Source organism: Trichomycterus rosablanca, chromosome 1 (assembly GCF_030014385.1).
Source record: "Trichomycterus rosablanca isolate fTriRos1 chromosome 1, fTriRos1.hap1, whole genome shotgun sequence".
Classification (NCBI taxonomy): Eukaryota; Metazoa; Chordata; class Actinopteri; order Siluriformes; family Trichomycteridae; genus Trichomycterus; species Trichomycterus rosablanca.
In genome coordinates, this window is record NC_085988.1 from 23418235 (window position 1) to 23431056 (window position 12822).

At 39.6% G+C, this 12822-nt stretch overlaps 1 protein-coding gene across 1 annotated transcript in view; it reads left to right on the plus strand.

The window, feature by feature from the left end:
- Positions 1-9383: 9383 nt before the first annotated feature.
- The window catches only part of ndst1a (N-deacetylase/N-sulfotransferase (heparan glucosaminyl) 1a), a 46316-nt gene continuing 42877 nt past the window's right edge, over positions 9384-12822 (plus strand). Inside the window, exon 1 of the mRNA XM_062990489.1 lies at positions 9384-9945. Within this exon, the coding sequence (XP_062846559.1) occupies positions 9424-9945 (522 nt within the window). The 5' untranslated portion in view covers positions 9384-9423. The remainder of the gene's footprint in view (positions 9946-12822) is intronic.

A 12822-nucleotide genomic window follows, 5' to 3' on the forward strand; every position in this document is an offset into this window, starting at 1 on the left:
TTCAAAACAACTGCGACCATGCCCAGGTCTGGCCGTCTAAGCAAGTTCACCCCCAGAGCAGACTGTAAGATGTTAAAAGAAGTCATGAAAAATCCTAAAATTTCATCACAGGACCTACAGCTAGCTCTTGCTACTGTCGATGTGAAAGTGCATGACTCAACTATCAGAAAGAGACTACACAAGTTTAATTTTCATGGGAGGTGTGCAAGGAGGAAACCTTTGCTCTCTAAGAAAAACATTAAGGCCAGACTGAAGTTTGCCAGAGAGAACGCAGACAAAGACCATGACTTCTGGAATAATGTTTTTTGGACAGATGAGTCTAAAATTTAATTATTTGGACACCAGAACAGAAGACATGTTTGGCGTAAACCAAATACCGCATTCCAAGAAAAGAACCTCATACCAACTGTGAAGCATGGAGGTGGAAGTGTCATGGTTTGGGGATGCTTTGCTGCAGCAGGACCTGGCCATAACACCATCATAGAATCCACCATGAATTCTACTGTGTATCAGAGAATGCTTGAGGATCACGTGAAACCATCTGTAAAAAAATTAAAGCTGAAGCGGAACTGGACCCTGCAACATGACAATGACCCAAAACATACCAGTAAATCCACCAAGGACTGGCTGAAAACTAAGAAGTGGAGAGTCCTGGAATGGCCAAGTCAAAGTCCGGATCTTAATCCCATTGAGATGCTGTGGAGTGACTTAAAACGGGCTGTACATGCAAGAAACCCCTCAAACATCTCACAGCTAAAAGAATTCTGCGTTGAGGAGTGGGGCAAACTTTCTTCAGATCGATGTCAGAGATTGGTAGATGGCTACAAGAAGCGTCTCACTGAAGTTATTTCAGCCGAAGGGGGCAACACTAGTTATTAGAGGGTAGGGTGTCCTAACTTTTTCCTCCATTATAATATGCATTTTTGTTCATATCTTTTGTTTCATGAGTAGAACAATGTTAATTTTTGTTGTTTAATTGCAATTAAATCACTTTCTTTTTTAGAAATAAACAAAAACAAGATTGGACATTGATATGTGAACATTTCTTAATAAAGAGCTGCCTATTGAATGGGGTGTCCTAATTTTTTCACATGACTGTATATGTAATTCACATTACATGACAAGTGTTGTTTATTGCCACTCACGCTTGATGACATCATTAACATGTGGCACTGATCTACAACTCATCTGCAACAGCCATTCAGACATGAAAACACACTGATCTACTTTTTCTACATAAAAAAAAATCATCTACTACTGCCCACATCTACAAACACTGTTTAAACACAATAAAAATCACTTTTTCACATAAATGATAAATCACTCACCTGAGATAAAGAACCTATCTTGTCCCGGCTTGGAGATCTCTCACATCCTCAACGATTAATCAATTAGTGTTATAAAAATAAAACAAACTGCACCGTTTCCCGTTTTCCTCTTCAAAATCCAGCAGCGTTTTTAATAAGTGCGCTTTGGTTTTTAATAATCTAAAAATGTGACAGAACTTTAACGAAAAAAAGAAAACTCAACTGTGCGTCAGTTCTAATTGGTCCATTGCGTTTGATTGACATCCACACCTTCCAATTGTAGACACTTTAGTTAAACACGCCAAAAATGCTGCTAAATGTTCTGTGTGTAAATGTGTAAAAGTGATGTTGTAGGTTCTGTATTTATTCCTGTAGAATATGTGTTTCACAGTCTGAGCATTGTTATTTAGATAGCTAGTTTAACCATGGTGCATTGAGACATGTATTATTACTGCTTAGTTGTTTGAGAGGAGAAATGACGGTATCGGATTGGTATCGGTATCGGCAGATACTCAATTTGCAGTATCGGTATCAGTCATAAAAAAGTGGTATCGAGCCAGCCCTACTCTTAGTTGAATATTTCCAACACTCGGGTGTTCTAAACATTAAGTAAGATTCATCAGTGAGCCTCATTATGCTAACGCTACCCTTCTGCTTTCTGCACTAACTTCAGCATCACTATCTAATCTGACACTGATTAATTGAAGTGTTTGTCAGTGCAGGCATCAATATTTTAACTTCACCAGTGCGGAGTTTGAAAAATTATAATCTTTTTTTTTGTGTCTGGATCACCAGAATTTCTATAATGAACTTGTCAGATGATTAAACATTAGTCATGTGGTATAATGGAAACGAAGACAGACAGCGTGATGGATAAAACAGCGGGTACCTACAGCTGCTGAATAGAAACTCTTGTCAGTGAGCATAATGGAGTTCTCCTTTGGCATGCTGTGGGTCGTATTTCTGGATACAGGCCTAGTCTCAGAAGTAATTACATTGTCAGTAGGCATTTTGTAATTTTTTCTTCTTTTAAATGTAAGATGGACTTAATCTGGAAATGAAAAGGCATTTTTTTTCATTTGTTTTGAAATTAGATCTGACCTTTATGCTTAATTATATTCTTATAGGTACATCAGGTTGTGTCAGTTGTTTTGGGGAAAAAAAAAAACAATGAATTATTAACTTCTCACTACCACTAGTATTTTTTATTTGCATTTCCACCCAATTTTCCTCTCAGTCTAGTTGTATCCAATTACCCGATTGCATTACACTTCCTCTCTACTGTTGTTGATCTCCGCCCTGGTTGAGGAGAGCCGAGACTGACACACGCCCCCTCCGACACGTGTGCAGTAGACGACTGCATCTTCTCACCTGCATGAGGCGAGTTAACCCTCGTCTCAGTGCAGACGCCAACAATCAGCCAGCAGAGGTCGAAATTGCATCAGTTATAGGGTTATAAGGTCCTGTTCGGTTCCCACCCTGTATGAACTACAGCCAATCATTGTTCATGTAGGTGCCCAGTTTGCTGGATGGCAGAGCTAAGTTTCGAACCGATGAGTTCGAAATGTCAGTCTGGTGTGCTAGCGTGTTTCAACTGCTGCGGCATCCGAGCACCCACCACTAGTATTTTACACACTAGACTTTTATTAATTTAGAAAAAGAACTAAACCACTGTATTATTGTATTCATCATTGTTACATTGTTGTTTAACCCTTAAAAATCTTAACACATTTGAATTTGGGCAGCTTATCACATTTTTCATGGCAGATCATCTTGCAGTGCAAGCTTTTGTGAATTGCCATCTTTGGGTCCATTTACAGAAGCACTCCATAGCATGATGCTGATACCATATTTCACAGTTGTGATGGTATTACCTTGGTGAAGTGCAGTGCCTGTTTTTCGCCAGGTGTTGTAACTGCTGTTTTACCCATACACTTTAATTTTAATCTCATCAGCCTATAGAATCTTTTCCCTCATTAGTCTAAGTGAGTGCCATATGCATTTTACTTAACAGTGGTTTCTGTCTTGCCACTTTGCCATAATGGTCTGATTTATGGAGTGTAGCAAAGTTAATTGTCCCTCTAACAGATGTGAGCTCTTTTATAGTGATTTTCTTTATTCCCACCCTGACTAGGCTTTCTTACCTGGATCCCTATTTTAAACTTTAGAAAGGTTATATTTAAAATCATTCAAAGCCTTAGACATTGTTTTATATCCTTTCCATGATCTATGCACTACCACAGTTTGAACATGGATATCCACAGGCAGTTCTTTGCACTTCACGGCTTGGTTTATGTCCTGACAAAGCAGTGTAAGGTAGATCCATGTAGTTTTAAGTAGTTTTTTAGATCCAGGTATGTCTTTCCAAACTATGATCAATCAGTTGAAATATCAACAGGTGGAACCCAACTCAGTTCTAGACATCTTTTTTCTGCATTTTCCCCCCAATTTTCCTCCCAATCTTGACATATCCAATTACCTGATTGTGTTACGCTTCCTCTCTACTGATTTTTGACCTTCACTCTGACTGAGGGGAGCCATGACTAACACACACCCCCTCTGACACATGTGCAGTACCGACTGCATCTTTTCACCTGCACAAGGCGAGTTAATATGCGGATCAGCTTTGTGTACGGAGAGCCACACCCTGATCCTCATTATCCCTCATAAATATGATGAATCCCTTCCAGCATCCCCCTTGAACAACAAGCCAATTGTTCTTCGTGTAGGTGCCCAGCCTGCCGGTAGCAGAGCTGAGTTTCAAACCGATGAGTAAAATTTTGGCTCTGGTGTGCTAGTGTTTTTAACCGCCTCGTCACCTGAGATGTCTAGACATCTTAAGGAGAATTAAACAGGATGCACCTGACCACAATTTGCAGTGTCTTGGCTAAGGGGCTAAATACTTTTGTGAATAAGAGACTTCTATGTTTAAGATTTCTAAAACATGTTCTCGCTTTGTCATTATAGGTGACTAATCGTAGACTGATGGGTAAATGCCCATTATATCATTTACAAAATGAAATTCACAATACAACAAATTGTGCAAAAGGTCCAGATGTGGGGGAGAAGCTGCTCTCTGAGAGGGTGTTCATGTGTTAGTAATATTATTTCCATACCATTCAAGCATGGGTCAATCTTTAGTTGGTTAAAGCTAATGTTGCACCTTTTTGAATAGTTTTTACTGTTACCAGATTTGACATATGTACCAATTTATATACCCAGAATTAAGCCTCCAATATATAAGTTAATACTTCAGAATCACAGTTTAAGGTTCACTGATACTTCAACCACTGTATTACTGTTGAGTCATACATTTAACCTTCATGTATCTTATGATATTTTGACCAAATTGCGCATCCCTCAGCAAACCTCCCACCACTAGTTAAAGCCCACTGCTTTTCTTATTAGTCATCCATAAGTGTATAATAACACTAAAGCTATTTCACATATTTTTATGGAATAATTTTTCGGCCTCTTTGTTATTTTTTAATAATATGATCACCACTCTAGAATGCATTCATGCATTTGCTGCACATCCCTGCACAAGAGAAAGCAATTATACTGCTTCTTTCACATATCCAATCATAAAGCCCTGTCAAATAAATGCAAATTTCTCATGAGACCTTACGACCCTTCCACTTCAAAGCCAGACAACCCCCCCCCGTCCTTCTGCCCTGATCTATTACAGACATGCATGTCATTTTTGACATATTTATTATTATTATTATTATTATTAGTAGTAGTAGTAGTAGTAGTAGTAGTGTGCCCCAAAGAAGGGGCCCCAAAGAAGCGTTATAAGGACCTCCTCAAGTCCTCCCTTATCGCCTCTAACATCAGCCCCTCCCACTGGTCCCTCTTAGCCGCAGACCGGGATAACTGGCGGAGGACAGTTCATACAGCCGTCCAGTCTTTTGAGGATGCCCGAAGAGCTGGCCTGGAAGAGAAAAGGAGCAAACGAAAGAATAGGACTATCAGCGCCCCTGACCCCACCCGGATCTTTGTCTGCAGACACTGTGGCAGAACCTACCTGTCTCGGATAGGCCTAGTCATCCATCAGCATGCCTGCGGTAGATGTGGTCATTCCCCCCCCCCCCCCCCCCCCCCCCCCCCCCTCATAAATCTTCGTCTACGAAGACAGGCCAAGAAGGAAGAAGAATTATTATTATTATTATTAGTAGTAGTAGTAGCATTAGTATTATTATTATTATTATTATTAATAATAATAATAATAATTATTATTATTATTAGTAGTAGTAGTAGTATTATTATTAATTATTATTATTAGTAGTAGTAGTATTAGTATTTATTATTATTAATAATAATAATTATTATTATTAATTGTTGTTGTTGTTGTTGTTGTTGTTATTATTAATGTGCTTGATACACCCTCATGCTCAATGCTCCACGTCTTACTTAACAGTGTGTGTGTAAAGTTTGTGTGTTTTAGTTTTGAAAACACATGCATGGTAATGCAACCTCATGCTCAGTTCTTACTAACTCACATCTTACTATATTGTTTGTTTGTTTATTAGGATTTTAACATCATGTTTTACACTTTGGTTACATTCATGACAGGAACGGTAGTTACTCATTACACAAGATTCATCATTTCACAAGGTTATATCGAACACAGTCATGGATAATTTAGTGTCTCCAATTCACCTCACTTGCATGTCTTTGGACTGTGGGAGGAAACCGGAGCACCAGGAGGAAACGCACACGGACATGGGGAGAACATGCAAACTCCGCACAGAAGGGACCCACACCGCCCCAGCTGGGGATCGAACCCAGAACCTTTTTGCTGTGAGGCGACAGTGCTACCCGCTTAGCCTCTGTGCCGCCCTGTGTGTGTGTTTTCATGTAGAACCAGCTCAGCCAGATCCTGAAGCAACCTAATTACAGTGGCTTATTTTTATCTTATTGACTAGTTTTTTAATATCACACAACTTTACATCACAGATGTTTACTTCTATCATCTCTTTTTTTTCTTCTTTTTACATTTTAATAATGTGGCCTGGTCGTTTCTGGGTTTCTGCCATAATTGCCTTACAACCATTCATTTTAAAGATGCACATTTTTTTTAAAATTCAGTGCTTATTGTTACTGATAATGTAATTTAAACTTGCAGACTTTGGTCAGATAAAAGAAAATAGAACTTATTGGCAATAATTGAGTTAGACATTTAAAAGAGGTAAAAGGATGGGTTTGGACATTACTTCAAGAAACCATACACACATTAAGGTATGAAGGTGGATGGATCATAATATGGGATTACTTCTCATGTCAACGAAAATGTTAGAGCAATGTACTTGGACGATCTGAAAGAAAATTTCAACACTTCAGTGCTCCCAAATAACTAAATTAACTCAAGTAAAGGTGCGTACATGACCTGTCCAAACTTCTGACTTGAATCCTATTACACAGTTTTTAAGGATTTAATTGCTTAATATACTAGATTATTTGCCAAGACAACCAACATGTTTATAGCATCCCAGCAAAATATAAAACACGTCACATGGTTTTATATTAACAAGTCTTCATGTTTTAATGGTTAAAAACAGCATCACAGTGAACAGGTACTGAACTGCGGCTCAGTGTGAGAACAAAAGTACGGTGTAAAAAGACATGTACAGCGCTTTCACAAAAGAATAGGAGTCTTTGTACTGCCGAATAGCCACAGTTTGTTCCTGAAATCTTCTTAGCTTTCAGTTGTCACAGCTGTACCCCTGTCCCAATTGTTAGTGGCTGCGTAACAATGTATACCAGAACAATAAAAGTAATTATAATAATAATACATTTTATTTATATAGCGCTTTTCAAGATACTCAAAGACGCTTTACATAAGACAAATAATCAAAACAAATACATACACCATAATTGATAAAGAACATGCTGAATTCCATCGAAAGGCTTGAAATGTGACTGCGCATTGTTTCAGGTTAGCTAGTTTTCAGCACGTCAGTCATACTTTGTGTTATCACAACATGAACTCGTCTCTGCTGTTGAAAGGTGCACTTTTTACCCTCATTTTCTTTTCTTAAAATTCAATTTTCTTGTCACACTGATAATTGCAGAAGTCACAGAAAAACTGTAATTACTGTAGCTGAATCATTTCCATTGTTGCTCATGTGTAACTGCACTATTGTTAAGGAAAACCCCCATCAACCTAAACGTCTTTCAATCTCAAATTACAATAGTTAACCACGCCACACTATTTGCAGGGCTCGTTTCAACTTGATGATGTTCTAGCATGTGTATTATTAAATAGTTTGCTGCAGAGAAGACATTACGGAATGATTATAGTTTTGACTGACTAAGAAAACAATGCTTAATGACAAACAACAAGCCAGCATTTATCTCTTGTGGGCACAAAGCTCAGTCACTTGTATGTTATTTATTTATTTATTTATTGGCTCTTTTGTATTACAAATCTCACACTGGCTCTGACGTTCTGGGTAGATCAGGTGATGCTTCATGGAAACTATGTTCTCTTGTGTTTGCTTATATCATGCATTGAATAGACACTTTTACTCAGGCTCTGATTTACTGATGGTTTTGTTTGTAAAAACACTGATAACTCTTGCAAGAAATGGATAAGCTAAAATTAAAGATCTTTTTTTACTGCCATTCCCCTTTTTCTCCCTTTTCAGCACGTCCAATTTTCCCGATTGCGTCATGCTTCCTCTCCACCAATGCCGATCCCTGCTCTAATTGAGGAGAACGAAGCTATCCCACGCCCCCTCCGACACGTGGGCAGCATCCCGTATGCATCTTACCACCTACACTTTGACGACTGCAGTGCAGCTCAGCGTTGTGTACCGAGAGACACACCCTGAGAGCGCTCTTTTCCCATCCGGCTTAGTCCCGCCCATATCTGAACAACAGGCCAATCGTTGTTCATGTGGCCGCTCAGCCTTAGCCGACAGGCAGAGCTGAGATTCGATACGATGTATTCGAGATCCCAGCTCTGGTTCCAGCGGGGTTTTTTTTGTACCGTTGCGCCACCTGAGCGGCTAAGACATTGGTTATAATGGTGAAAAATAATAAACAGTTAAAAAGGATAGTGATGAGTATAGAAATAGGAAAATAGCTGGGCTTTACATTTTGGCTTAAGCACAGTTACACCACCCACAATGTGATTTATAGAGTGTGTAGCATTATTAAGAAAATTGTAATGACATGAATAGGACTAAATGAGAGGTAATAATGTTTTGCATGTTTTTGTAAAATAGTTGAAGACACTATCTCTAAAACGGCATGCTGCCATATTTGTCAAACTTTACTAAGTATGTCAAATATAAGCTAGTGGTAATTTACTGGTTTAGGGCGGCACGGTGGCTAAGTGGGTAGCACTGTCACCTCACAGCAAGAAGGTCCTGGGTTTGATCCCCAGGTGGGGCGGTCCGGGTTCTTTCTGTGTGGGGTTTGCATGTTTCCCCCCTGTGTCTTTCCTCCGGGTGCTCCGGTTTCCTCCCACAGTCCTAAGACATGCAAGTGAGGTGAATTGGAGACACTAAATTGTCCATGACTGTGTTTGATATAACCTTGTGAACTGATGAACCTTGTGTAATGAGTAACTACCGTTCCTGTCATGAATGTAACCAAAGTGTAAAACATGACGTTACAATCCTAATAAACAAACAAACAAAACTTCTTTTAAACTTGTTTTTTGTCAAATACATTTTTAAACTGATCTAAATGTAATTATATTTTAATAAATGTGCCATGTTTTCTCTATTTGCAGATACATCTGTTTCTGGAATGAGGAACTACACTGGAGCTGTTTACTCTCACACTTCAGCCTGCCAAGTTCATTTAAAAAAGCCAATTGGGAGAAAGAGATTTAATAAAGAACCGTACATAAATCTAATTAGCAAACTATCACACACCCTGGGAGCTGCTTACTAGTAAATTTGGCTCAACTGAAGTGGCTAAGAACAGACATGGTGACATAGTGGCGTTTGACATGGAGGACAAGCCATCGTTAAACACTTTTCTCCTTTATTCCCAACTTTTTCCATACACAGACATAAACTGCAAACTTAAAATTATGTAACTGAAAAAATAAACAAGTGTGAATTGATTTCTACTGGACATTTTGGTGGGGGTCATCCCCATGATGCTGGGTGCTGCCCTGGTGCGACGTCTCCTTCGCCAGCTCACTCTGCAGACCAGCTTCCTCCTCCTCTTCCTCTTGTGCACCCTCAGCGTCTTCATCTCCGCCTACTTTCTGTACAGCGTCAAAAGAGAGTTCGAACCGTCAGCCGGAGGCAGCTCAGAGGACTGCGATGATGATGTCGTACCATCCAGGCTCCTCCCGCTGCAGGACGAAGCGGGCAGAGGCGCGTCGGCTGACGGGACCCGGACCGATCCAGTGGTTCTGGTGTTCGTTGAAAGTCAGTATTCCCAGCTGGGCCAGGACATCGTGGCCATGCTGGAATCTGCCAGATTCCGGTACCGCACTGAGATTTCTCCTGGTAAAGGAGACATGCCTACGCTTACGGAGCGTGACCGGGGACGCTTTGTTCTCATCGTCTATGAGAACATCCTCAAGTACGTCAACATGGACGCTTGGAACAGGGAGCTGCTGGATAAATACTGTGTGGAGTACGGTGTGGGAATTATCGGCTTTTTCAAGGTCATATTATCTACAGTATTTATGTCTTTATATTTAACTTGTTTAAAAAAGTATTCATCCGGGTGCTCAGGTGGTGCAGCGTGACAAGTCGCTAGCACACCAACTCCGAGATTCTGAACTCCCAGATTCGAGTCTTGGCTCTGCTACCGGTTGGCAGGGTGCCCTCTAGCAGGCATAATTGGTAAATGCTTGCAGCAGACAAATAGGCCTCCAGTCTTATAGGGTGGGAAATGACCAGATTTAACAGAGGGGTGGGGCTGTGAAAGGACCCTGGTTTAGGGATTAGTAGACTGCGCACACATTTGAGAGTGTGTTAGTCAAGTCACCCCTTCTTGCGCATCACTAGGGGACCCCGGCAGCAGATTGACTAGCTAAATTGGGAGAAAAATGGGGTAAAATGCAAAATAGAAAAAAAAAATCCAGAAGTGTCCAACCTACAGCCCAAAATTGCTCGCAAGTTATTTTAAAAATAAAATTAAAGTTAACCCGCTATTAAGCAGGTTTAAAAACTGCTTGAACTGTTTGAACTCTGGGTATTTGAACTCATAAAACAAATCTAAAACACTCCCCATCTTCTTTCCCCCAACACAAAACATTAACAACACACCTCTATTATTGTTTACAACTTTTTGGATAAACATGGCGGGTCTAAAGAAATGAAAATTAGAAGCAAATGCAAAACATGTTCAAGCCCTCTGGGAAAATGAATTTTTTTTTTTTACTGAGTTCAGAGGGAAGTGTGTATGTTTAATTTAAAGAAGTATGATCATCTTCCTATTAGGATTATTAACTGGTGAGTAAAATTGGCAAAATCTTAGTTTACACAACTCAACTAGTCACTCAAATAAAAAAAGTGCAGTTGTTAGTAATTAGGCAGGTCTATTGTATTTCTATTCGTTTTATTACAAAAGAGTCTGTGGCCTGTGTTCGCGTATTTTTTTACTCCATCTTGCCCCCAACATGAAAAGTTTGGACACCCCTGCTGTAATCCTTTTTTTTTTTTTTTTCAGTAAATGTGACCTGAGATTTGTATGAATTTGACTTGACAGTTGGCCATTTGTGACCTATTTGACAGTTGGCCATTTGTGACCCTCAACACATAGCTGACCTGTTATTTCTATAAATTAAGAAGAATACGAATGTCTTTATTTGTCATATATACATATACATGTGTACAATACAATGAAATTCTTTCTTTGCATATCCCAGCTTGTTTGTAAGCTGGGGTCAGAGCTTAAGGTCAGCCATATTACGGCTGAGACAGAGAGGGTTAAGGGCCTTGCAAAGCCCTGCCCACTAGGCAACCACTGTCCCTGTTTGCTGCCATTAGAACTGGCTTAGAAAGGTTAAGATAAAGTTGTACCCCTGTCCCAATTGTTAATGGGTGCATAATAATGTCTATTTTTCTTATTGGATAGGTCTTAATTCATTATACACAACATGATGTAGATTTTTAATAGAAATGGCTTGAATTGCCTCCAGTTCTGCCAAATTATGTGTGGATTGTGGTGCACAGCAGTTTTAAAATGTACATAAATATTTGATGAGGTTAATATTAAAGCGTTGATTTGGCCACTGAAGAACATCAAATTTCAGTTTAGGCAGGGTGATTCGAAGTGTGCATAAACTTTCTTCTTAGTTTAAGCTTTCTGACCTTTCTGTACATTTTGACCAGTCCTGGCCAGACCCACAGTCCTTGCAGCTGAAAAGCATCGCTGTAACATTATAATTCTCCCAATACACTTTACAATGGCGTTGGTGTTACTTGCCTTGTTTGGTAAACAACACACAAACCACTTAGAATGTAAGCCAAACAGTTTCACTTTTGAAGAGTCTGGTTTCTCTTAACGTTTCTTCCTTGTAATTTAAGGGAGTTTTTTCCATGACACTGTCGCCCTTGGCTTGCTCAAAAGGGGTTTTTTGTTGTTGGCTCTGGATTGTGTAAAGTTGCTTTGAGACAATGTCTATTGTCAAAAGAGTTATACAAATAATTATGACTGTAAGCCATTCAGTATGGCCAAGTTTAATAGGGTGTCCTGACCTTGGCAAAGTTGCTGCAATTTAATATTTTATTAACCTATTTTATAATGGCCTGAACTCAGCTCTGAGGTTCTGTTATTAGCATAACAATTTGAGTAACAAGTTGGAAAAAGACACATTTTAGTAAGTATTTGGCTGTACTGAACAGCGAACGGGAGATTTGTGAAATTGACCATGACACGTCTTATCTGTTCCATTTAAGCACATGCCAAGATGTCTTTGAGCGTGTGCATTTGATCTACTTATCGAAAGCTAATTTTAGCTATTACATTTAAAGCCATTGTATTCATATTACAGTATACACTGATTAGCCATAACATTAAAACCACCTCCTTGTTTCTGCACTCACTGTCCATTTTATCAGCTCCACTTACCATATAATTGTAGTTCTACAATTACTGACTGTAGTCCATCTGTTTCTCTACATACTTTTTTAGCCTGCTTTCACCCTGTTCTTTAATGGTCAGGACCACCACAGAGCAGGTATTATTTAGGTGGTGGATCATTCTCAGCACTGCAGTGGCAATGACATGGTGGTGGTGTGTTAGTGTGTGTTGTGCTGGTATGAGTGGATCAGAGTTTTTAAATACTGTGTCCACTCACTGTCCACTCTATTAGACACTCCTACCTAGTTGGTCCACCTTGTAGATGTAAAGTCAGAGACGATCGCTGTTTGAGTTGGTCATCTTCAAGACCTTCATCAGTGGTCATAGGACGCTGCCCACAGGGTGCTGTTGTCTAGATATTTTGGGCTGGTGGATTATTCTCAGTCCAGCAGTGACAGTGAGGTGTTTAAAAACTCCATCGGCACTGCTGAGTCTTATTCAATCATACCAG